The sequence below is a fragment of the Leptosomus discolor genome, chromosome 7 (genome assembly GCF_034619465.1).
Source record: "Leptosomus discolor isolate bLepDis1 chromosome 7, bLepDis1.hap2, whole genome shotgun sequence".
Taxonomy (NCBI): domain Eukaryota; kingdom Metazoa; phylum Chordata; class Aves; order Leptosomiformes; family Leptosomidae; genus Leptosomus; species Leptosomus discolor.
In genome coordinates this window covers 1,494,512-1,520,134 of record NC_141397.1, presented here as the reverse complement: position 1 = coordinate 1,520,134, position 25,623 = coordinate 1,494,512, and the positions used below count along the sequence as shown (strand labels likewise).

The following is a 25,623-nucleotide window of genomic DNA, read 5'->3' as shown; positions in this document are numbered from 1 at the left end:
TAATTATCCCAGCATTCTAGTCCAAATGAACAGCCATTTGAGGATCGCCGAGAAGCTGGCTGCGTCGTTTTGATGTGCCTCTGTATTTAGTGAGATTAATGTTCTTTTGGGTCATTCGTGGGCATGTTAACGTGGTGCTCTGCTGTGCTAGCGGCACGGAACGGTTCACAGTAGGGCTCTGCCGAGGTCTCTGCTCTGCGCTCCGCTGTGCTTGCGGGCTCGGTGTTAGAATCAGGATAATTGGCGTTGAGAGCCAGTCTGGAGGTCATCTGGGCAACCCGACCCAGTATTTGACCACCTCTGTGGGTTAAAACAAACAAACAAACCCAAACCCAAACCCTCGCCCTTTTTCTAATGCCTCATGGGGACTGGTCACGTTCCAGCTTCTGTCCCTTGCCTCCAGTCCTTCCGCTGTGCACCTCCAAGGAGAGTTGTGTTCCTGGCACCCTCTCTTTAGGTGGTTGAAGAGAGTCTCCCCCCGGCCTGCTCTGCTCAGAGCTGAGCACGCTGAGTTCCCTCGGCCTCTCCTCAGGTACCATGGGCTACCCAGCCGGCCTGATGGCCCTGCACGGGACTCACCCCAGCATAGCAACGTCTTCCTTGTACTGGAGAGTCCACAACTGGGCACAGGACTCCAGATGGGGCCTCCCCAGTGCCGAATGGAGGGGAATAATCACTTCCCTTGCACCCTTGCTACTAGAGCCCAGGGCGTGCCTGTCTCTTCGCTGCAAAGAGGCGTTGCTGACCCAGACTCAACTTGGCCACCGGCACCCTCCAGATTTTTACTTCAAAGCTGCTTTCTGGCCGCTCAGCCTGAACTGCTGCACAGGGCTGTTCCAGTTCAGGGGCAGGACTTTTCATTTGCTGCTTTGAACTTCGTGAGGTTCTTGTCAGCCCATTTCTCCACCCTGTGAGGGTCTCTCTGAATAGCAGCCCTGACCTACAGCGCACTGGCTACTCCCCCGATTTCAGTATCATCCACCAGCCTGCTGAGAGTGGTGCAGCTCACGTTCCGTGACTGAGCTGTGAGGGTGCTACGCCAGACCATCCCAAAAGCCTTGCTCCTGGTCAAGGTGTACACCGTGCATTGCTGTCCCCCTCAGCCACAGGCCTGGCAAACCCCTTGGTCAGCCGTGAGTTGGTAAATCCGTGTTGGTCGTTCCCAGTCTCTCCCTCTTGACTGACTTGACCTTTCGAGGGTAATAACAGCCTCACAACGACACCAGCCGGCCGTCTTGGCACCACTGGAAGGGTCTCTTCTGGTCTCGCGGATTGTCTGCGTGCAGATGGCTTGAGTGCTCTGTCTGTAGGTAGTGCTGGGCCTCCGCGGAGTTTTCTGGTCAGCTCATGGAGCTGAGAGGCCCGAGGGCAGATTTTACTAGCAAAAAGCAAGGCAAAGGTAATTCCTCTGCCTTTTCCATGTACTTTGTCATTAGGTTTCCTGCCTCCAATTAGCAAGAGCCTCACAATTTGTTGAGTTGTCCTTCTGCTGCTCCTGGGCTTACAGAAGCCGTTTTTACTCCCCCTTCACATCCCTTGCTAGACCCAGCTCCAGCTGACCCTTGGCTTTTCTGACTCAGTTGCTGCATGCCCAGGCAGCGGTTCTGCATTTCTCTCTTCAAGGAGACTGTCCTTGACCATCAGCATTATTTAAAAAAAAAAAAAATTATTTGGGGGAAAATTGCTGTCGCAGTGCATAGAGGTCCAGATAATCTACATCTCCTCTCCTTCTTTTCCTTCCCCATCAAAGAGCTAAAGACCAGTAGGTCTGGAAAAACAGAGGGGGGTTTTCTCTTCAACTGATTGTCCATCATGGTGAGTACAACAATTTGAAGTCAAAGCTTCCTCCCAGCCTCACCGCCCCTTCACTGGGTGTTCAGGTACTAGCAGTTCTGTGATGCTACGCAGCTTGGAAATGAAATGCGTGTTAATTCCAGCAATAAAAAGCTTTGACACACACGGCTCGTTAGGCTAACTGCTGGGTTGAACCCCTGCCGTTCTTTAAAGCTAGAAAGCAAATATTTTTTCTGCCTTTGTCTAAAATTCTGAACGACTTGTGTAAATAAGTATTTTAAAACATCGTGCTTCTTAAAACCCAGCTGCTCCTTTGGGGAGGCACACCACGGCACTGCTGCAGAAGGGATTTGTTGCCTCTGTTTGTCTTCTTTCTGCCAGTCATTGTTGCTGTGAGAGCACCAGGGCATGGAAGCTTACAACTAGTGAGTTCTTCTTTAGCTACAGATGTTCTGTAGGTGACAGCTATTCTTAAAAATACAGAGACGACATTTCCCAGTCAGGGAAAATATCATTTAACCTAACGCAGAATGTCATTTGTGTTGGCAGAAACAGGAAAGGATACATTTCTGGGTTTCAATGTTTTTAATGGATTTCGTTTAATTTCTGGTCACAGTTGAACACTGAAGTAACTGTACAAGATTAGCTAATAGATTTCTCTGTCTTCTGCCTGTCTGACACAGTAATATGCATAAAGTCCCGTTAAAATCAGTTGAGTTTATATTCCGTTGGTTTTGAAAGACGTCTTTAAAGTGCTCCTGTAAATACACATCGTAAGCACACCTACTTATTTTGTACATCGTAGAGACTCGTATCTATAGAATATCTGCCGTAAGTTGTTTAATAAAATATTACTCTTTCTATAAATAATCGTTCTGAATAGTGCTTTCCAGCATAACAGAGACCGTGCACTCCATAATTTCGCACAACAAAGTGATTCTGCGCTCCCAGGGAAACGGTAAATAATACGGTAGTAAATGATTCTTTGAGGAAAGGATCTGTTGGTTGTGGCAGTGTTGGTCATTACAGTTACTAGAAGGCGTTTAGCTCAGGTCGGTGCTTTGGCTGATACCACCAACACAGTTTGCGTTTCCAAAACTAGTCCGAAAAGCTGCCGAAAGTCTCTTCGTTTTATTTTTTTTTCTTAATTTGACAACTTCGTAAGCGGGCTTCTGCTGCGTTGGCCTGGAGAGCGGAATCTCAGGGTATATACGGCGCTCCCATGGTCGCTGTGATAGCAGCTGGGGTGTTTCACCCCTGGAAGGTGTGGGTTTACAGCTGGGTGGTAAACATACCAAACAGGTAGTGAAAGTTGTGAGTTACATTAATTGGCCTCCGCCTATTTGTGACTGCGTTCTCGTAGGGGAGAACCGGCTCTTTGGTCATTTTCTTTGAAAATAACCCAAAAAAAAAGCCCTTCCAGCTAAGAAGCGCTGTAATTTTTGTTTGCAAACCCCGTTGGAATTCGTGGCGCAGCGTTTGAAACCAGCGTTGTATCCCTCTGCCGTGATGTGCGACATCAGTTTGGTGTTTGGGTCGGTATAAATGCACGGGAATAAAACCCCAGAGCAGCTTTCAAGGCGGTGCCGTTGCGCAGCAGAAAAAATTAGAGCCCTTGAGAGCAAATGCCGGTAGCGTTGGACCGACTGTTCCGGCCCTGCTGGGTGCCGTTGGGGCCGCGATGCCAAAGGGTTAAGCCTGTAGTAAAACCCCAGAAGAATGCGACAGGGGATGGAGAAATGACATGCTGCCTATTGTTTGTGGCTGTAGGATCAAAATAACAATTCCACATGCCAAATAAATTCTAAACCTGTAAAGGAGGGCAAGGGGGGGGGGGGGGGGGCGGCTGTAAGTGCAGGTGCCAGAAGCATTAAATAACCCTCCCAGACAAGGTGCACCTCTGTTGTCCTGGCCGCGGCCGGGTCCCGGCTCTGGCACGTTTCCCCGCGTAGACAATGTGCATTCACGGCAGGACCCAGACCTGCCGGCTCCTTCTGCCCAGCCCGGCACAGAGCTGCCTTTGTCAGCGTAATTACCCTCCCCTTGGAGTAGAAATAGTTTGTTGGGAGCCTTATTTGCAGGTAGAGCTGGTAGCAGCAGGAATTAGCATGCTAAAGAACCTGCCCCAGCTCTGGTTTGGGCTTATTTATCCCGATCTTTGACCATCAGGGTTGGGTTTTTTCCCCCCCTCAGCCTCCCCTGGTTTATTCGGTGAGATGCTCTCCGAGATTAAGAGCTTTAAGGTTACCAAAGAGCGGGAAGATGGGAGCCGAGGGCCCTGTCGTGGTGTGGAGGGTCTCCCCACGGCGTCGGGCCTGGCAGGTCTGCGCCTTGGCTGCCAGAGCGGACCCGGGCGGATGGTCCTTCGGGCTTTCTGGGGGCTGATTGAAGCTCCTTCGGGCTTTGGGCGCGTTGTCCCCATCCAGAAGGCGCGAGAAGTAAAATAAATGTCTCATTTTGCTTTTCGAGATACTGTGGCCCATGTCCCTAAGCCTTCCTAATGGGCCTGGGCTGGTTGCGGATGATTAACCTGAAGTGAAACGGGGCCTGCTCCTACACGGGCTTTCCCAGGCTTTAAACGGGACGATGGGGGGAAACTTTAGACTGGTGCGATGCTGGACCGGAGCCAGGCTGGGTTATTGTTAAAGTGGATCCAAGTTTTGATCCAGGTTTTGTTTACACTGAGCCAACTGAGTTGATGGACATCCCTCCCTCTCCGCGTACCTGAATTAGTAACAATGTGCGGTTTCTGCCCCACGAAAATGCCTTTTAGTGAAGGGGGAGGAACATGAGCAGCTCAGATGGAGTTAAGGGTTGCTCGCATTTGGAGTTTATGGATTTCCGTAAGTTATTTTAACTATGTCGAGATATTTCAGAGCACGAAAAAAATGCGGAGGCAAAAAATGCGCCGCAGCTTTTAATGACAACATTGCAAGGAAAATAAAAGTAACGTGCCCCGCGGGCAGAGGCAGCGAGGAGATCTGCTCTGAGGGAAAGCGCGCTCTAAAAATAAATCTTTGAAGAAACCATGTTGGTCTGTGATTGTTTCATTAGGGAGTTTCATAATTTTTCTGCGAGGTAAATGCAGTGCAGGCATCTGATCGTTAAAAAGTGGGGGTTTTGTGTAGAACTTGGTAAAACCCTTCTTTTCTTTTTGTGTGGAGCTTAAAGGAAAAGTGTAAAAGGGGCTTCTGTTGCACATGAGAGGCCAGAATTCTTGTGTCTCTGGTGAATGCAAAAGATTCACCTTCTCGGTGCCCTGAAGGCAAAGCCGTGGGCTCTGCGGGTGGTTTGGAGAGTCCAGCCCGGCAGCGCTCTGTTCCCGGGCTGCTGACCCCGCTCGGAGCGGCTCCACGGCAGCACTTCCAGCCGCTTCGTGGCATTTCCCTCGGCGTACCACGAGAACCGGCGCCGGGCAGCGTGGATGAGCGACAAGGCGGAGGGTCTGAGGGGCAGGAGCCATTAACCTCCGAAGGGCCCGTCAGGGTCGCGGCCAGTTCTCGGTCGGAAAGCGCCAAGAAACAGGCTGAGGAGGAGCGGCGGGAAGCAGCCGGGCCTGGGACAGACGGCAAGTCTGGCCTGGAAGATCCAACGGGTGGTTTTAGGTAAATCTTTGTTTTCTCTGGCTGCGGCCTGCGCTTAGGAGCATCGCCGGCGCGGTGGCTCGCGGCACCTGGTTTGCCCACCCGCCCTGCCCTGCCTCGCCGACAGGCAGCTTCTCCGTTGCTCTGGCACCTCGCGGCTCTGCCTCGCCGCTGGATAACCCGCGTCCGACTCGGATAAGCACCGCGTTTTCACCGCTCTTCTAGTACGAGCTCAGTTTGCAGCCGGGTCCGGGCACATCGTGAGAGGTATTTGCATCCTGTGGGTGCTGGCGCGTCCCCTGTGAACTGTCCGGCGCCGAGCCGTGCCCGGGCAGACCCGCACATGCGAGCAGCACGGTGACAAGGGCACCCCGGGAGCGCTCGGGGATGAACCTCGAGCAGTTTCACCACAGCTCCGCCCTCGCTTCGGAGAGAACAGGCCAACACTTACCCGCCAACCTTTTCTTTCCCAAGCTCGGAAGATTTTAGCCGTTTCCCAAAGCCGCCGCCTATTCGTGCCTTCCCGCTGGGCTCAGCCCTGGCGTGTTTGGGCTCTGGTGTCCTCCGGATCGCCACAGGGAGGGAAGGCAGATTCGATGTTATTTGGTGTTTTATTTTGGTTGCCATCCCTAGCGGCTTTTTTGCTTTCCCCCCTGCTTGACTGCCTGCTGCTACCCCAAAACTTTCCTTGCCTGTGTGCCACCCTCTTCGGTTTGAGCTTCGTCACCTTGTACCGCTTCCAGCATGGGAGCGAGGCAAACTTACCAGTCAGAGCTGACTGGAAACAAACTGTATCCCAGAGCCACCGGTATTTCAAAGATCACAAGTAAATCATCCTGTTACCGTTGTGCAGGAGCTGGTGTTAACATCCCTGCTCTCGTTCTTTCCCTCTTTCCCTCCGTTCCCGTTGCGTTATCAGTTGCGATGCCTGCGTAGGTGGGTGGACTGGGCACTGTTGTCCCTGGAGTGTTTGTGGTGGGCGGGAATGAGAGGGGACAGCCCTGTCCTGCGGCTCAGTCTTCTCCAGACACGTCCTAAACTCCCACCGCGGGTGCGTGGCTACAGTCTTGACCATTCTGTGAAGGCGTTACCAGAGTTTACTCCAACGCGTGACATTTTCTCTCTTACCAGCGAATCGCTACAGTACTGGGCAGCGAGGGAGAACAAGCGGCCGAGATAAATACAATGGCAGAAATTACCGAGCCGAGCAACAATGCGCAGACGCTCCTCGGCAGGGTGAAGCTCACGGATCTCTCAAAATCTTGAGAGAAGGAATTGCTTTTTCCAGAAGCCCTTCGCACCCAACCAAAGAACTGACGATGCTGCTTTGCTCTCCGGCGTTCCTCGCTCACCGTGGTACATTTGCTCATTCTCAAAACGTGTTCTCTTTTCCAACGCAGGGCGCTAAGGCGTGTTTTTTGCGCGACATCCCCTTCTCCGCCATTTACTTCCCGTGTTACGCTCACTTGAAAGCTTCGCTTGCGAACGAGGATGGGAGGGTCAGCCCCGGCAACCTGCTCTTGGCTGGATCGATAGCTGGTAAGTGCCCGGGTTTCTTTTTGCAGGAGAACTTCAGGAAGCTCAGAAGGACTAGATGCGTTTTGCAACCTCGTGCCCAAATAACAGCAGGCTACCATGCTGTAGAGTGATCTGATGTTAGAAAGCTACTCTAAGTTCCTGGTATAATCACCGCGTTGAGGAGGAAAAACAAAGGGAAGGGTCGAAGTGCTGCTGTTCTGTCATCTTCCGTTGTGCAGCCGCTGTGCCGGGTTGGGTCGTGGCTGGCGGGCTGGTAAAGGTTGGCTGGAATGGTTTATAGACAAAATCATTTGTGAAATTCTGTATGACCACAGGAATCTCGAGTTTTGGGACGTGGGGTCTAAAAGCCACGCTGGCAGTACAGCTCTCCAAGCACAGTGACAAGACGGTGACAGCGCTCGCTACCCGCGGTGTCCCATGCAGTTTCTTGGCTTTTGTGAGGAGATTACCTTTTATTTTTTAATTTTTAAAGCTTGGAAGCATTTCGGCTGTCCCGTAGGCCGCTGATTCCTAGCGGATCCGGGCACGAGCAGAGACGCTGAGTGTGATCTTGGGCACTTGCTTGTTTTAGTCCGCCACGTAGTGGATGGGGGAACCAAATCACACTTAACTTGTCACAGACACGTTTAACTCGAGCGTGCCAGAGCCTCAGGGAAGAGACGGAGCCCCGCTTTGGAGCCTCAGCTTGCCTCCGGGGCTGCTGCCTAGCTGGGCCCCGGCACGGCACCCAGCGTCCGCACCCACAGGGCACCGCCGTTCGGTGGCTGCCTCCTGGAGACGGCAGCGTGAGGGCCCTGCTCCTGCCATGACCAGGGTTTTCCCTTCAGGAGACACGTGGCCTTGGACGGGCGGGCAGTGAGGCCTTGGCGGGGGCGGGAGGGCTCACATCAGCGGGTGTTTGGGGACCGCGCAGGCTCCTTGCGCTCCTCCAGCGTGGCTGCTGCGACCTCCCGGGTGAGAGGAGCGACGGAGCAGGGTGGCCCCAGCCCAGACGGGTGGTTTAGCTATGCTCTCTCCTGGCTGCGCTTTCTCGTTTGACTTTGAGCTCCCTTCTCCCTGGGGAAGCTCTCCTTGGTCGGGACCACACGCGGGGCTGTGTCTCCTGAAGAGCCAGGCCCCTTTTACGGCCCCAGCGTGGGGCCTGGGCTGTGGGCAAGGTCTGGCGGCGCAGCTCCGTGTGTCGTGGGGAAGCACGCGGCTGCAGCTCGCTGCCTTGGCCCTGCCTTCAGCGGCTCGTGGTCCAGAGGGCTCGGCCCGGCACGAGGAAAACCAGCGGTGTCCCAGGGACTGGTGCTTAAACCCCCCCTTGTCCTCTGCCCACCCCCCCCCCCCGCCAAACCAGAGCCCCCCAGCAGCATCTCACAGCCAGTTCATTTCTCACCCCTTTTAATGGAACAAAACAATTTTTGAACTTTAGATCATATTTACAGGCTTGAAACATAAGCTGGCATTTTTAAGCCAAGTAATTTCTTAGATTTTCCTATTTTTCTCTTCCTAGCCATTGTCAGGTGATTGCAGACTGAGATAACCGTCCCTTTGAAGTCCAGGCACAGAAGCAGTCTTTATTGTTGCTGATAGGGCTTCCCAAACGAGCTATAATGTGGATTTTACCCGGCGCTTCCTGTGAATCCCACCCGAGGTTAACTCTCATGAGCAGGTTCCAGGGTTAAGAGATCCAGCACGCACCGTCCTGTTTCCCAGCCCAAGGAAATTCCTTTCCCTGGGTGCAAGTAGAGCGTGGCGGGGGCGCGGGCGCCTGCTGTTCTGCCCCAAGAAAGGTCAGGGGGAAGCCAAAACCAACCCCCCACCCCTGAAACGCTGGCTCGGCCTTGGGGCTGACGGCTCTGCTCTGGCCGGGGGATCTCGCCGGGTCGTCGCGCTTCAGCCGTGGGGCCTGAGCTCCGTCCGGGTGGGAAAGCGCCTTCCCACAGCCCCTGGGATGTCGGCGCCGCGCTGGGACCTGCCCCTGCGTCCCGCGGTGCTGCGCCCGGGTTCTTCCCGTCTCCCTTGCCGCCGTCGTCGAGCTTGCTCTGCCTCTGGCCTCGCACCCTGTGGTGCCACAGGAGAGGGGTCTCGCGTCGGCTGCGGGGTCTCTCCTTAATTCGCTCCGTCGGGTTATTGCTTCCACGAGCTTCCTTCTCCTCCCCTCGCTCCTCTCCTTCCTCGGCAGCTCCTGCTGTGCCGTTCGTCTCGTTCCGATTGGAAGCTCCTCACGGCAGCGACCTGTAAATTTTTATTTGTCTGTAAAGTCTTTTTTTTTTTTTTTTCTCCTGTACACACAGCTCCTAAAAGCAGGATTAAAAACATCTTTAGCTGCAAATTATCCTCAGTAGTAGGGAATGAGGAGATGGGAGGCAATGTCTCGTCAGCAGGATTGTTCCTAAGTATGTCCTTGGGTTTTCCTTGAAAACACTGGTTGGCTTTTGAAGGACCAAAGTCCGGCTTTAACTTGAAGACTCGGCCTGTCCCGATGTGGGTGAGGCTTATAAGCAAAGAGGAATTTCGACGTTCCCGGTCTTCAGAAACCCTCCCCCAGGTTTTGGCGCTCGCCTGCCAGGCGGACGGCTGCGCAGGGTCAGCTCGTGCCTTGTTTCGGGGGGTCCGGGAGAGGAGGAAGGAGGGTTCCTAGTTCGGGGAGGCGCGCAGGCGTGCGTCTCTCCAGGCCGCCTGCGGGAAGGGTGCTGGGGTGCTCGGAGCCAGACCGTGCTGGTTTGGACAGAAGTTGTGACAGAATTATTAAGGCAAAAGAAAACAAAAAAGCAAAGGAGATTTATGGATCTACAGCTGACCAAGTTGGTTTGGAACAGATGCAGAGTGGAAAAGTAATAAAACCATCAGAGACAGTGTCTTCTGGGTACGGTCTCGCTGCTTTTTTGGGGTTTTTTTTCTGGCTTTTAAAATTTTTATATTTTTTTTTTCAACTCCAAACATGGGCAGCCCCAGTGTGGCTGGGAATGATTTTCGTTATACCACCCATGGGTCATCTGGTATTTTTTTGGCTTTCAGTGGATGATCCGCCAGGGTAAATTTAAACCTTCCTCCAAGCGTCCTGCTGAGGGTGTCGGCTGTGGCTTTGCAGCGGAGCAGCCTGCCCTTCCGAGCGAGAAGAACGCCCCTGGTTTTGAACCGCTGCCGGGCGGCGGTGCTGCGGGGCGAGAGGGGCTGCGGGCGCGCGTCCAGGCCGCAGCCGGGGCCCGCAGAGAGGCGCCAAGGGCAGAGATCGCCCTCCCCTCCCCAACCTCGGCGCCGAACGACACCCCCCCCCCCCCGGCTCGGCAGGACGGATCCGGGACGGCGGCTCCTCCGGCAGCAGCTCTCCCCGCCCGCAGCCCCGTCCGCCGCGGCTGCCCCTCGTTCCTTCCTCCCCTCCTCGGCTCCCGCTCAGCTCGAGCGGGGCCGGATTCTCCGGGCGCCGGGGCGGAGGGCGCGGGTAGCCCCGGGTGAGGCGGGGGCGCCCAGCCGGCGGGTTCTGTGTTGCAGGGATGCCCGCCGCCTCTCTGGTGACCCCCGCGGATGTCATCAAAACGCGGCTCCAGGTGGCAGCCCGGGCAGGACAGACCACCTACAGCGGCGTCGTCGACTGCTTTGTGAAGATCCTCCGGGAGGAAGGTCCCAAGGCGCTGTGGAAAGGAGCAGGAGGTGCGTGGGGGAGCTGTGCTGGCCGAGCCATTTCCCAGCGTGGGTTCTGCCACTCAGGAGCTCTTTTCTGCTCTTTTCTGTTCTTTTCTTTCCAGCTCGCGTGTTCCGATCCTCGCCTCAGTTCGGGGTGACTCTGGTGACTTACGAGCTGCTGCAGAGGTGGTTTTACGTGGACTTCGGGGGAGTGTAAGTACGTGGTGACTCTGCCCGGTCCTGTGCGGGTCCTCGGGCTCCCGGTGGCCTTGCTGGGGCAGAGCCCGCCGCCTCGCGAGGGCTTTGCAAGCGCTGCCGCCGCCACACGACCCGGGAGGTTGGGCGGATGCTCCGGTGGCTGCTTCACAGCGAGACGTTGCCACGTTTCACGTCACCGTTTCAAGCCGGGGGCGTGGGTCGGTGTGAGCAGAGACAGTGAGAGGGTAAATAAGGGGCTGGGGATGGAACTGCAGGGGAAGCGTGACCCGCCAGGCCGGGCTACGCCCCGCGTTGCTCCGGCGGGGGAGCCGTGCCCCCTGCCAGGCAGGGCGTTTGGCATCCCCAAAAAAGCCCTCAGGGGTCTCCAAGCCCCAAGCCTGCCTGTGGGAGCCACAGCCCAGCCTCCCCCCGGGGGCTGGCGGTGCAGAGGGACGTGCCGGTGGGTCGGCGCGACGCCACGAGCGGCCGCAGCCCCGCGGCGAAGCTTTGGGGACGGTCGTTCGGGAGCCACCGCAGCAGCTACTGAAACCCGGCGAGGCTCCTGGGGGGGTTGTGCGCTGCAGCCGAGATTTGGGAGCCCCTGCTCCCCCGAGCTGCCGTTGGGGTTAAGGCCCTGCAGATTTGGTCTGGGTTTGACCGCTCTCCAGCGACACAGAGGCTCCCAGCTGCTCCGGAAGGTTTTAATCCTGGGGATTTCCCGCGACGCTGCAGCGTTCAGTCCAGTTACTTCCTGGGAGGTGCACTCGGATGCCTCGCTCGGCTTACTTTATGGAGGAGATTTTGGCGAATTCTGGTTTCGCTCGATGGAAATTAATTTATAATTCTTGTTATTTTGCAGAAAACCAGCCGGATCAGAGCCAGTTCCTAAGTCTCGGATCACGCTCCCTGCTCCTAACCCCGACCACGTCGGTGGTTACAAACTGGCAGTTGCCACTTTTGCAGGGATTGAAAACAAGTTTGGACTTTACCTACCTCGGTTTAAGCCATCGCCACCTACCTCAAAGGCTGCTGCAGCAGTAGGACCCTGAGTTTATTGCCGTAGGTTTTTTGTTATTAGTCGGGAAAGAGCCACTTTTCTAATCAGTTAATACTTTGTTCCTTTAGCTTCTCGTCCTAGAACAGTTCAGCTTCAGTTGCGTTTCAAGGCAGTTTTCATCTTCAGTGTAATCATTTGTCTTTGTGCTTCCTTAACCAGATCACTGTGAAATTCTTACCCGTTGTTTTAAGTTTGGGACCATGAATGTATTTGTCCCCATCTGCCACGCGCTCGTGTTGGGAAGACGCTAATTTTCGGTTCCGTATCTCGCTGGGGGAGAGCTGCGAGCCGGCTCGTCCGAGGGCTGCGGGTGGCCGGGGCGGGGGTCGCGCGTCGTCGCTCGGAGGGACGAGCCCGGTGGAGGCGGCGGCGCGGGACGGTCCTGGCTGCGCGTGTCCGCCGAGGGCAGCAGAGCTGGGCCGGCACCCGGGGACGCCAGGACAGCCGCGGCTTCTTACGGACGTACACGCACAAGTCCTGATCCTGGGTGGTGTCGCGGAGCTTTCGTTTGCCACGGAGACCCCGTTTATAGACGTTGAGCCGTTGCGTTGCGTTGCCGGTGTCAGACCGCTCACCAGAAAGCGGTGTCGTCCATCGCCTTTGCACTTTACGGCAGAACTCCCGGCGTCCTCCCACCCCTGCGAGGAGGCGTCACCGCCGGGTGCCTCTCCGGGGTCGCTGGTGTTTGGAATTCGGCTCGTCCGTGCACTTCTGTAGTCAAACGCTGCTTGTGGAAATAACTGCAATAGGAGATTCATGCACTGTATCAATGGTACCTGCCTTAACTGCTGGCTTGTAATTGGCAACTAGGTGGTTTCAGATCCTTATTATTTACTTCATTGAGTCAAAAGAGATTAAAATACTCTAAAAGAAAAGATTTTACTCAATTTTTTGGTGCCTTGCACAGTGTTTAGAAGATGATGTATTTATGAAGATAGAAATAAACCTTTCAAACCGATGCACACCTGGTGTGGTGGTACGGGACGTGGCGCAGCACCTCCGGTGGCTTGTTCGGCTCCAGGTCTGACCTTGCCGGCAAGGCCGAGGTAGTGTTTGGAGACGTGGGCTACACAGACGCCTGCAGGTTGAGAATACAGTTACCTGACCCCCCCTGCCCCCGGGCGGAGAAGGCGTCTGTTGGTGTCGATGTCACTGGAAAAAAGGCATTTTCCCTCACTCAAAACCCAGGATCGGAGCAAGCTTTGCTGTTTGGACCTCTCCTCTTGGGGGGGGGAGGTGAATGTCTTACGAAGAGCCCGACCACGAGTCAGCGGCAGGGACCGGTGGGCGCCTTCGGTGGTACCAGGAAGAATTTGGTCTTGCTCGTCTCCTTGGGGCGGGAGGCGGGTGCCTCAGCACGGGCTGCAGAGGGAGGGAGCGCAGAGGTGCGGGGGCCGCAGGGGCCGGGGGGGCCGCGTCCCGCCGCTGTGCTCCCGCTGGTGGAAATCCCGAAATGGGCGTCGCTCCCTGCCTGCGTTTGTACCCTCAGGAAAATGATTCCCTCGGACTGAGCCGCGTTCTGAAGTGACCAGGTCGCGGCAGGCGCGTCGCCTGCAGCGCCGTGCCCGTGGGAGCAGAGGAGGAGATGGTGGGATCTACCTCGGGGTCTGGCAGCCACCGGCTGCTCCCTCAGCCCCCTGCGTCCCCGTCTCCCCGCGTGACAGCTCCTGCGTTTCAGAAACAGGGAAAAAAAAAAGAGCTGCCCCTTGTATTACCGAAAAAAGACCCCGTCAGGGATGTCACAGAAGTGAAGCTTTCTCCCTGGGGGCTGCCCCTGCTCGACGCTCGGGTTTTTAGGCTATTTGGGCCACGTCTGTGGGTTCCACCAGCAGAAGGAGAGGGACCCCCCGGGCCACCCGGGCCTTGAAGCCGGGAAGCGGAGAGGAATTGGGGCCGGGGCTGTGTAAGACTTGCACAGCTCCTTGGCTCGTGGTGAAGGTCGTTGCTTGGGTTTGACAAAGCAAACCGTAACCCAGACGCCTTCCCCTGCCCGCTCTTCCCCAGGCCTGGCAGAGTATTTATGGCTCGCCCATTATTCCAGGGATGATAAAGCCCCCGGGCCAGGGGACAGAGCTCGGGCACGGCTCTCCTGTGGCAGGTCCACCTCAGAAGGCCACAGCCTCCAGCTTCTCCCTGGCAGGCGGACGAGCAAGGCCGGCCCGACACCCCCACCCCCACCTGTGGTGGCCCTTCCCCACTACCTGGCTTTTGGGGGGTGGTTCTGTCCTTCCACCCTTCTTCTTGGGGCCTGCAGATGATGGAGGCAGAAGGGCTGACGAGCCAGCGACTCCTTCCCTAACAGGCAACCTCGCTCAGAACATTTCAGAGCAGCTGCAGCCCTGCCCGGAGAGCTCGGGGAAGATCGGTGCCCACCATCGGCTGCTTCCAGACACCGAAGGATGCGTTCCTGCTCTGAAAAGCTTACAGAAATTGTCAGCTCGCCTTACAAACACAGAGAAGGCCCCAGGACAACGTTTAGATGTTTGTCCTCCGGGTTTCCGGGTGAATTATGCAAAATGAGGGAGGAACGGGCTAAAATGTGACCCCCCCGCTTGCTTCCCGCGGTCCGGCCACCTCCCCGGGTCAGCCCGTGCAGAAAAAAGGAACGATCGAGTATCGGCGATGGGACCTGTCAGCATGAGAGTGGGGCAGGGGTGTCCCTGAAGCAGCTTCCCCACATTTGTAAGCAGTTTCCCTGTATTTGTGTTTCTCGGTCCAGCAGCAGCTGCAGGATGCTTTTCTCCCCGGTCCCGGGGGAATGGGCTGGGTTTAAGCTGACTTAATATTGACAGTTTGCAGGGACGGCTTTGAGAGCAAACACATACCACAGGCTTCCAAAATAACTTGGGCAGGTTTTTCTAAACCTGCTAAAAATACGCAAACCTGACAAACTGCTCTGCGTCCCGAGGAGGGGACAGCCGGCTCGGGACCGTCCTGGTGCCGAGCTCCTCAGCTCTCCAGCGCACACGTGGCCGGGGGGGGGGGATGAAGAAGCATCCGCCAACCCCGCTGTTGAAATACTGCTGTGAAATTCAGACTGGTTTTTGCATGAGCTAGAAGATGATTTCCAGAGACGGTGATCATTTGTAAGTTATTTAATTCTTGAGAGTCCAGAAATCTCAAGACATTTATAATTTAAGCATCTCCAGAGAGCGTCAAACACAGCAAATAACACAGAAGCAGCCGGGGGTGAAGTGATTTATCGCCACGTGCCGTGTGGTGGTTCTGCTTTCGGCCGGTGGCAGCGCAGAGCCGGGGCCGTGGGCAGGGGCAGCCTCTCCCTGTGCTGCCCGGGAGGGTGTCCCCAGGGTGGCTGCTGCCCTTCGGCCGGAGATGGCGGTTTAAGACGCACCTTTATCACTTTAACTGCTCCTTGTGCTCGGCCTCGTCGCTCCAGGCAGCAGCACCACTGCTTGCAAGACTCGCGGCTCGCTCACACCCGGGCTGTGCGGCCAGCGCGGGCCGGGCATCGGTGGTGCCGCCACAGGGGTAGCTCTTGCTCCTGACTTTGAAGGAGAACCAGTCCCGTCAGCTCCCTGTGGACAGGCGGCTGCTGCGGTAGCACCATCGAGTGCCGAGTCCTTCCCCAGGGCTGATGACAGCAGAGTCCCCTCTGTCTGTCACTGGGCAGGGGGGGACCAGCCCACTCTACGTGGGATGCCGTCTTGCTCGGCGAGGGGTTCCCCGCCTTCTGCTGTGAGCGCTTTGTACCCAAGGCTGCTAAAACTTGAGAGCTTTTCCTGCATGGCTGGTGTGAAAGAACCCCTCCCCAGGTGCTCCCGTAGCGCTAGAGGCACAGGCTGCAGTCGCAGCAAGAGCCTATAATGGTCCAGGATGTGGTGGGGGCTCCTGTGCTTTCAGAAGCAGCAAATGCTCGGGGCGGTGGTTTTGAGACCCCGGAGCAAGTACCTTTCATCTCGGGAGATTTGCCGTGGAGCTCTTGCTGCGTACCCTGCGGAAAACACCGCGGCTCCTGGATCTTGGTGACCCAGCCCCGCATGTCCCGTGTGACTTCCCGCTTTGAAGTCCCAAGCCAGAGGCAACTCTGCGGAGCTGGAGCTCCAACAGCAACCACTTGCTCCAACGGCCTTACCCTGGGGATGGCTGTGGTGCTCCCAGGCTCAGGGGCAGCCGCTTCAGTCCCACCTTTCAGATACCCACGTGGTCCGAGCGCCCTTACTCACACGGTAGGGCTGCCATGCAAGCCCCTGCCATGCCAGCCCCTGCCATTCCAGCCCCACGCTCGGTGTTCGTGCATCCCGGCCAAATCCCAGGCTGGCCAAGGCCGTGCACGTGCTCTCTCAGCCTGCCCCGGCCATTGTCTCCTTCCCCTGGTACCATGGGGGGGTCTCTTGAACAGAGCACACGTCACGAAGGTGAAGCAACTCCGCTTCCCCTTCCAGCGCTGCCGCCAGCGCCCAGCCCCAGCCCCACCTGCCGCATCTCCCCGCGTCCTTTCAGGACAACTCCTGAGTCCCTGGCCACGCCGTTCCGCTGCCTCTCGCTCGTGCTGGTGTGGCTGCGCTCCTTGGCACCGAGATCAAGGGCGTCTCTGCTCTTTCCCTTGTCAAGCGTGGGACAGTTGTCTCTGCCACGTCCACCTCACGGTCCTCTCCTCCACCCCAAACCTCAGTTCAGCCTCACCCCTCTCAGCCCGCGTCACTCACCTTCAGGGCCACTTGCCTGCTTCTGCCCTGCTTGCCTTCGCTCCTCCTTGCCCTCTCCAGCTCCAGCTGAGCTCACGGGTTTTGTCCTTCCCCAAACACCCACGTGCGATGGCCTCAAGTAGCGCCAGGCCTTTTCCTGACCCGTCCCGTGCCCGGAGCTGGCACGGCAGCGCCCCGGCAGTGCCAGAGCATGGGCCGTACCCCTCATGCTCTCCCTTCTCTTCTCCGGGTGTTTGTAGGCAGAAAAGCCTCGAGAAGTTGCTTTCTCTTTGCTGAAAATAAAGGGTAGGTTTGAATTTGGCTCCCTAGCGGGCGGATCCTGAGGACCACCTTGTCACACGGGCTCTTTTGGCCAGGCAGGGAGGCGGAGCTGTTCGGGTAGCAGCGGGAAAACCCCAAGAAACGAACAAAAAGCGTTGGAGATTCCTGGAAGGGCAGCAACAAGGGCTGGTCACAAACTCCACCGCCCGGCAGTGAGGACCAGCAGAGGGGGAGTAAATGCCTCGTGGGCTGGTTGGGTGCCCTTCCGTCTGCTTCAGCTGCGTGCAGCGGCCCTTTCGTGTGGCTGCTCTGTGTATACAAACCCGGTTTTGGGGAAAGCTGGATCTTTTCCTTGTTCCCTCTTGTACTGCTGAACCCCACCCGAAAAAGAGGACAGAAAAATAATTAAAAAAAAAAAAAAGGAGGGACTTTGGGTGTATCTGTTTGCCCACAGCAGCGAACGCTGCTGCTCTTGGGAGCGTTTTACCCGCTGGTGATGCCGTGGAGCTCGGGCGGTGACCACGCAGCCCCTCCTCAGGGCCCCCAAACCCAACGGTGACGTGGAAAAAGTGGAAGCAAATTTGCCAACCATTCCCAGTGCGCTGGTCTCGCTGACTGGGAGACCCCATCGCAGGGCCGCCCTGCCCTCCGCAGCGCAGCGGGCCCTCCCACGCTGTCCCCACACTTGGGGGTGGGGAGGTACCGTGGGGGGCTGAAGGGTAGGGAGTCCCCCCAGCCCCCCCCTCCCCAGTGACACGGCTGCGTGGGCACGTCGTCCTGCTCTTGTGACCCACCAAAGTGGACACCCCCCCCACACACACCTCCCCTTGGCACCGCAGCTGCTCTGCCCACGTACACAGCCACCACTTACATGTGCATTTTTGAAAGGCAAACAGGGAGAAACGGGGAAAAAAACCCAACCACCCAGCGATGATTTCTAAACTGCTGCTCTGCAGGCGTCTCGCCTGGTTCTTCTTTAGCACCTTCACGCTACGGAAGTGCCACGCTGGTTCTGGAGGAGAGTCCCGAAATCCCCAGGGGAGCAAAGGGAGGGGTCCCCAACGCCGGGCTCCGGTCTCAGGGAGCCTCCAGCCCCCCCGGCAGGCGGATCTCTGCTGCGGGAACTCGGGAGGCGCCGCTTCCCACAGCCCCCCGGGCAGGACGCTGCCGTGGGCACTGGGGGGTAGCGCCAGGTCCTGCATCGGCAGGCACTGGGACAGGTCTCCAGGTCCCACCGCGAAGAAGAAACAAGCCCGTGCGCCCTCACTGGGTTCTTTCTGACCGCCAAGAGGATAAGGGAACCCCCGCTTCTCCGGGGGGTTCATTTTCTTGGCCTGCTCGGGCGTGTCGCAGCACAGACACCTCCCCGGGGCGCTGGGCTTGACCACAGCCCTGAAGGGTGTTCGGGGCCATGTTCCCCCTCACGACTGCCCCAAGGCGAGGCGCCGTTCCCCGCAAACTCACCTCCAAAAGCGTTGCCGCCGCCGGACTCCCCGCGTCTCGTGCTGTCGTGCGTGAGCCACGGCCAAACCCCGGGGACAGAGCCCGGCTCCGCGACGCCACCGTCCCCCGCAGCCTCGCCACCGAGGTCGGCGTTCGCCGGCGAGGTGAGCTTCTCCGCTCAAGCCACAAGTGGTGGTGGTGAAGGAGAATCCCCCGCCCTGTCCCAGCCCGGCTCTCTGGGCAGTCTGAGCCGAGGCCTCGTCTTTCCCGGTCCTTCTCCTTCAGCACACGCGGCGGGCGCAGGAAGGCACGGGCAGCTGGGGGTGGAGGGGAGACTAGAGCTAAACCGAGCTCAGGAGCTGACGTGGGTTCGTGTCTGCCCATGCAGGAGGCGTAGCAGGATCCCAGGCGCGCCAGGCCACGACTGCCCGGTCCCCGCGGCCGAAGGCGTCTCTTCGAGCACGCCGCGAGCCAGGGCAGCCGTGTCTTCCCAGCGCCCGAGCACAGCCGGCGAGGAAAGATTCACCACGCTGCGACAGGACGGGCCCGAGAGGTTTTACTGGAGCTACTGGCGCCGTACTGGGGAACCGCAACCCTTTGTCAGCCTTAGCGTTAACCTGCCTGACACGTACCAGTGACCGGCTGCCCCTGAAATACAGCCGGAGCGCCTGGAAGTAATGGGCACCTCAAAATCCAGGGAGAGGAAACTCATTCCATCCGCTCCAGCCCCCCCCTCCGCAGGTCTTCCCTCTCGAGCACAGCCGATGCCCTGTAATTGTTACGTGGGCTTTAACGTCTCACCCCTGCAGCAGCGCACGGACAAGGCAGCTCTCTCGTTATGCACATGCTTTAGGATCGTTTATTTTAATGCTTTCAAATAAATACGTTCCATGCAGCACACCGCAATAAATAAGGAGCAGCAACGTGCGTATAGTACATCCATTCATAATGTAAGTCACCCCGTGAAACACCACATCTAAGGTCTTTGGCCCGGGCCCATCCAGGGAAGCACACCACATCTGCACACAATCACAGCTGGCTTCATATGGAGTTAATAGGGCGATGCCAGAAGGGCAGCGCGAGCACAAGCCTAACCAGGGGTCCCCAGCTATTAAATACAGCTACTAAGTAGTTAAAAGGCAACAACTAAACCCATAAAGGGTTGATTTGTCTTTTCTTCCTTACTTTTCCGACAGAAATATAAAGTATGAAAATGCTCTGGATGTTTTCAGCCCCGTGCGAAGCGGCGTGATGAACGCGGAATGCTCTGAGCGACACTGGCACGGACGCTGGCACCAACAGCCGCGGCGAGGCCGGCTCCGACGCCGGCGTGCTCGGCGGGGGGGGGGAGGCGCCGCTCCTTCCCTCGCCCTAGGCCGACAGCTCCACCGCCCCGTCCTCTTCGCTGTCGGCTCGGTTGGCGCGGATCTCCACCAGCGTCCGAGCGAAGCGGGTCCACTCGTCGTTGTGCGGGACGGCCAGCTGCGGGAGAGAGCGGCAGGGGGTGAAGAGGCGGCGGGTTCTCCCCCAGTCCCCAAACCCAGGCGCCTCCGAGAGAAAAAAAAAAGGCTTTATGGGCACGATTTGAAGGCAAAGCTTCGTGCTGCTGGTGCAAACTCCACCCCTCGGTTAAAGCGGTTTGGGATCCCCGCGCTGAGGCGAGGCCTCGATCCCCCCCCACCCTCCGCCGCGCGCGAGCCGGCCGGTGGGAGCCAGCGCGGCTCTGCCCCCGCGTCGCCGCCGGCAGCAGCGAGCTCCGAGCGCGCAGGGCCGCAGAGCTTCCGCGCCGCCTTGGGACTACTTGCCTGAAGTTCGTTAAAGCTCTTAACAGCAAAATAAACGCGGGGCTGTTTTTGCCACCCTCCTCGGTGTTAGGGGATTCACGGCTGCAAGACGGGCGTCACGGGGGAGCGTCACACCAGCCGGCCTGCCTTTTTTATGTCCCCACGCAAGATCCACCCCTGTGTAACACCACTGACGCTTCTAATGAAGAGCTCTGGAGCATCAGACTGCAATCCAAGAGCCAACCCTCCGGACAAAACACTTCAGTGCCGCGGCAAAAGAAGACCGCAGCCGTTTCCAGCCGGGCCCAACACTGCAATTTCTGGAAGATAATGCAAGCTGGGATTGAGAGAATTAAAGAAAAAAAGAGAAAAAAGAAAAAGCCAGCTGTTCCCTCAACCTTTGTTTAACTCAAATTCCAGAGAAGAGCAGCCAGAGGAACCACACGCACTTTGACGGCCCTCGTGAAGCCCCCTGTGCGCGGTGTGAGAACCAACCGGTGCCGCACGGTGCTGGGGCTCGAAGACGGCGGCTGCTTGGAAGCGCCGGGGCAAGCACCGAGCTGCCGCCGGCCTCGCCAGGCGGAGCCCGCAGGGCCAAGAGCGAGCCTGCCCTCAGCCAGCCCGCTCCGGGGCACCCGGTGGCGCAGCCGTGCCGGCCGGCGGCTCTCGAACCGCCACCAAAACGAACGAGGTCCGCGCGGCCCCAGCAGAGCAGCGGCGCGGCGGGGCAGCAGGGCACGCTGCAGGGGAGGACAGCCCCGCGCTCGTCCCCTCCTGCTGTCCCAGTGCCGCCGGAGGCTGAGGAGAGGCTCTGGGCCAGGAACCAGCAAGCCCCGCGGGGGAAGAGCGGGTGGACGTGGCCAGCGCCACCCCGGCGTGGGGGGACAGGGCTCCGCCGCGCTGGGCCCACGCAGCTCCTCCGCCCCTCACCGGTGCTGCCGCGCTTCCCAGCTGCCCTGACACCCAGCTTCGCCTCTCCATGCGGGATTTTGGGGAGGAGCGTAGCGCGTGTTCCAAAGCTCCCCCTGCCCAGCGCGCGCGTCAGCGACTGGGTCACGACGGGCTGGGGTGCAACTGGTTTGGGGTTTTGCCCGCTGAGACACCGACTACAGCACAGCTCAGCGCTCTCTGCGGCTCAGGAAGGCAGTCTGGGCGGAAGCCACCTTGGCCCCCCCCGCTGCTGCGCTCTCTGGGTTTTCCCGGCTTTGCCTTCCACTTTCTGCGTTCTCTCCTTTCCCCGGGAACGGGGACCAGAGCGGCAGCAGTCCGTCGCTCCAGACGGCCGTCTCTCACGCTCCCCGCCGCGGCTCCGGGATGGGCTTTCTCGGAAGGACAGCTCTGTTCTTCCCAAGACCTCCAGCAGAAGGGCACCTCACCCCAGAACCAGCCCCCCAGTACCCGCCGTGCGGGTTTGGGGCAGCCACAGCCCTGAACAAGCGAAGGGACGGCACAGAGACCCTCCTGCATGACGCAACCAGAACGGGCTGTACAGCAATCCCCTGTTGTGTCCTGAAAGACCTTGTTTCTTGGGATGCGCACGGCACCGTCACTTACCAAACTCTTGAATGAAAACATGGACCGAGCCTCACTTACTTCAAGCAGGAAAATCATTAAAGTGGAACAATTTCCTAGTCAAAGGACTTGCTGAATTCAATAAAGCCTCGTTTCTCCTTGTCTTTTGAAGTCCTTCGGAGCATTCCCTTGCATCAAACGGCTGAAGCAGACAGTATGCCATTCGAGAGACAAAAATGAAATATATTTATGACACTGGGACCGTTTCTTTTCCTCCACTCCACAGCATGGCCACGGACAAACAAAACCAAGGTCCGGCCTGTGAAAACAACGTGGTATCTCCCGCTGGAAGACCCTCCCCACAAACGTACGGGCGCTGCTGTCAGCTGACAGCGCTAGCGAGGCCTGGGCTGCCCTGAATTCACCAAGCAGTCAATGACTGAAGACCTTCAGCCCAGAGATGAAACCATCCAGGGCCCACACGCAATCTAATTACTCACGACTTGGGCTTGTTTTGCCTTATTTAATCTCACACACTGCATCAGGCTTTCAACCAGGGGCCAATCCTGCTAATGGACTGTTAGCAGAATAAACCTCTCTAATCTAAATTCCTCCGGGATGCGGAGGGAAATCATGAAGCCGAGGGAAAAACTGACTTTTATTCCCTCCCCACGTCTCCCTGTGAAGATCCTAATACCGAACCACAACGGTTATACAGCAAGAGACCACAAGGAAAACCAAAAGCATCCACAAACTCTGAATTGATGCTCCCCTTCCAGCCCTTTCCCACCCAAGCTCCCTCAGGCGGGCACACTGTCACCCACGAGTGCTGGAGGCCCGGGTCTACCTCTGGCATCTCCTTTTCAGCCTCTCTGCACCAGTTTTTTCTGCCAATACCAGGGCAGAGGGTGGAAGAAACGAGGAGATACTTGGAGCCCTCTGGGTGTTCCTCACTCATTTGGTGTTTCTGTCGTTTTTCTGCCCGCTCCCAGTCGCTACAAAGCAGCATGTGTTGAGTCCCAGCGGTCGTGATGTCGACGCAGGGTAGCAACGCTCACCAAAGCAGTAACTTCATATAATAACTTATCTATAACTGATATATTAATATAATAACTTAGATATAACATACATTCTATATTAATATAATAACTTATATATAACTTACAATAACATCTGGGTCAGAAGGTTATTTGAATGAACCGACGCTGAGGTATGGAGCAGAACAAGACAATAAACGCTATCGAGTGCTCTCCTTTGATCCCCTCACACGGCAGGTAAGCGCTCCTGTAAGAGCCAGTCCGGAAAACAGCGTTGTCTCAACCTTCTCATCAGGAGTACGGACTCTGAAAGTGAGGCTGACACCTTGCCATGACTCTGCAGGGCCTGAGGAGCGGTTGCTGATCCTGGGAAGGGAATGCCAGGCTGGTGAGGTCCTTGTGCCCCAGACAGAGCAAGGACAGAGCTGAGCAACTTGTTCATCTGGCAGGAAACAGCACAAGGATGGAGATGCTGCTGTCTGCTTCTGCCTTCTAGAAACCTGGTGGGGGGAGATAACAGCCGAAGGAGGGAGCCTTGCGGAGGCAAGAGGGCTCTGGTTTGGCTCAACAGTGCCGTGCCGTTCTCCGGTGCCAGGGATGAGCCTGAGAACCGTTATCGAGAAGGATCCATCAGCATCGATGGAGCCCAGAAGAGGCGGAGATGCAGAGGAGGAGCACGGGGTGCTGCTGGGCATGAAAAGGGGCTCCTCAAACTGCGGAAGCTTCCCGCACCGAGGGTCACGACGATCGGTAGGACCGGCGGGACGCTGCCTGGACCTGGGACCACAGGGACGCCTCGGACCCGCGGTGGCAGCTATTGACCTCTGTCCTCTTGTCACTTCACTTTCCCCTTTCCTTTCACCCTCTTTCCCTACCGCACGCTGCTTTACGGGCAAACAGTAAAGCTTCCCGGTTTGACTGAAGCAAACCCCTTTGGCGCGGTCGCCTTAATATTGCCCTTTGAGATCACAGCAAACGAACCCTCACGAGTCCACCCAGCGGGCCCTGACCGCTCCCCGCACCCAACGAACGGACCGAATCACTCGCCGCTGTAGCTGAAGTGCCGCGGCACGTTTAGGTTGTGTCGGGTAGCAGCTCTGCTGAGGAAACCCAGCATTGTCAAAGCAAGGCGGTGACTTCAGCCAGACTTTGTCAAGCTGTTGGAAAAGGGGTACTTGGAGCTGCTGTCTGGCTTCTAAAACTTCCGGAAGAGTTCAGGTGGGAAGCCACCGACCTGCAAGTGTGACTACGAGTTTACACATCCAAAGGAACCCGCTTCTGCTTGTGAAGGTACAGCTGGACACAGGAGCGAGGATTTGGAAAACACCTTCTGAGGATGTGAGGATGGTGACCCGCTTTCAGTTGGGTGAAGATGCCTCAAGATGCCAAGAGGGCTCAGCCGAGCGCCAGGCGAGGCGGGCTGCGGGATGCCCATGCCGGCTGACAGGCAGCAGCCACGGTTCGTACTCAGCGCTGGAGAGGCGGGCTGGTAACTTCAGCAGGCCCAGGGGCGGCCTCCAGACAGTGGCACGAAACAGATTTCTGCCTGTTCCTGCGAGGCGTTACAGTGGTTTATCTCATTACAGATAAACAACGTTATACCTATGTGAAGCCTTCCCAGCCTGCGCCTCCCCGGTCCAGCAGACGTACGTATTCCAAGGGAGGGCAACCCTTGGCTGGACCGAACGGAATACCAAGGGCCTGGAAAGTGAGATGATGGGACGGTGATGATGATGCAGCAGCAAAATGATTGTAAATTAGGAGCTGAGGTGTCCCTGTCCTCTTGTTCTTCTCCTTCCTCTGCTAGAGGTGGCTGGTCTATGGCCCAGCCAGAAGCCCTTTGTCGCTAGCACCCTCTTCTTTTTTTGGGTGATGATGTGTTCCACTGCGCTTCCAAGACTGGAGGGGATCTAAACATCTAGATGTGGAAAGAAGGGACTTGTCTGGCTGGGCCATAGACCGTGGGTCTCCCCAGTTCATTTTTTGGAGTCGTGCAGACTTCGATGCAGCGAGGCCTGTGCAGGGTACAGGTCAGATTGTTCCAACTGGTGCCTGTTCTCCCCTGTAGCTGGAGGATAAAATGACCAGACCCAAGGGCAACGACCGCCAGGGTCTTCCTGACAACCACCCGGCTTCTCCTCGCCAATGTGTCACAACTCTACGTGATTTATGCAGCGCATGACAAAACTGTACCTCATGGTGCCACCACACAACCCTTGGGTTTCTGAACCTCCCGGAGCATCTCTGTGTCTCCTCGGTGATCGCTCTCGCCAAGCGCTTCACTTACCTACCACCTTTGCAGCCCCGAAGCACAGACATGTGCCCCCCTCGACGCTAGGACTGACCAAGGAGGCGGTTTGTGTGCATCCGGCAAGAGAGTAAGGAGCCCTCTCCCCGCGAGGCTCCCCGGGCCAGCAGCACGAACCCAAGTCTCACCAGGAACAGCCTCCTCCACCATCCCGTCGCGGCAGGGATTCCCCCCGCGCGCGGAGCTTCCAATGCCTGCTCCAGAGAGCCGACAAACACAAACTATCGCCCGTGTTTTCCCAGAAACTGTGCCGCCAGCAGCCCCCCCTGAACACGGCTGCTCTTAAAACCCCAAGACAGAGCTGGGGAAAAGGAGCTGCTCTGACCAGAGCGCTCTGGGCGCTGCCACCCGTGTCCGCTAGTGCCGGGCTCCCCAGGCGAGCAGAAAAGCAAGAAGAATCTCGGTGCCTGAAGACACAAACCATCCTAAATTTCTTTTCCTTTTCAGATCATTTAACACCTTCTAGTAACATTTGCTCTTTTAATTTAGGTCTCGGGAAAAAAAAAAAAAAAAAAAAGGAATGATTTTGAGACAAAAAAAAAAGAGAAGCTTTGAATGTGCCTTTTAAAGGAACCTGTCCAGAAGGCTGAAATAAGATATTACAACATATTTCAAGATTTTCATATATTCCCCTCCTATCCATCTTTTTTATGGCTGAGAGTGTTTCAGCTCAATTTGTCCAAATCTCTGTATAGCTTCAGTTTCCCTGAAAAACCACTTTCCAGCAAATGAATTACTCATTGAGGATATTTCACTTTATTCCTGGCCCCTCGCCTTCCCTGGAGCCTGTAAATCTTTGGGATGGGAGCGGACAAACTCTTCCTGCC

The 25,623-nt window shown here is 57.0% G+C and overlaps 2 protein-coding genes across 10 annotated transcripts in view; one reads left to right on the top strand and one right to left on the bottom strand.

Moving 5' to 3' along the window:
* Window positions 1–12,098, top strand: part of SLC25A13 (solute carrier family 25 member 13) — a 99,452-nt gene extending 87,354 nt beyond the window's left edge. For 4 of the 5 annotated variants that reach the window (XM_086467690.1, XM_086467689.1, XM_086467691.1 and 1 more), the window contains 4 exons: window positions 6,779–6,917; window positions 10,398–10,556; window positions 10,652–10,742; window positions 11,587–12,098. In XM_086467690.1, coding sequence (XP_086323816.1) covers window positions 6,779–6,917; window positions 10,398–10,556; window positions 10,652–10,742; window positions 11,587–11,776 — 579 coding nt within the window. In that variant the 3' untranslated portion in view covers window positions 11,777–12,098. Of the gene's footprint in view, window positions 1–6,778; window positions 6,918–7,231; window positions 7,573–10,397; window positions 10,557–10,651; window positions 10,743–11,586 lie in introns of those variants that run through there. The other variant, XM_086467692.1, reaches the window with a different exon arrangement.
* Window positions 12,099–19,526: 7,428 nt separating this feature from the next.
* DYNC1I1 (dynein cytoplasmic 1 intermediate chain 1) overlaps window positions 19,527–25,623 on the bottom strand; it is a 173,895-nt gene continuing 167,798 nt past the window's right edge. For all 5 annotated transcript variants that reach the window (XM_086468688.1, XM_086468687.1, XM_086468690.1 and 2 more), the window contains one exon: window positions 19,527–19,637. In XM_086468688.1, the coding sequence (XP_086324814.1) occupies window positions 19,527–19,637 (111 nt within the window). The remainder of the gene's footprint in view (window positions 19,638–25,623) is intronic.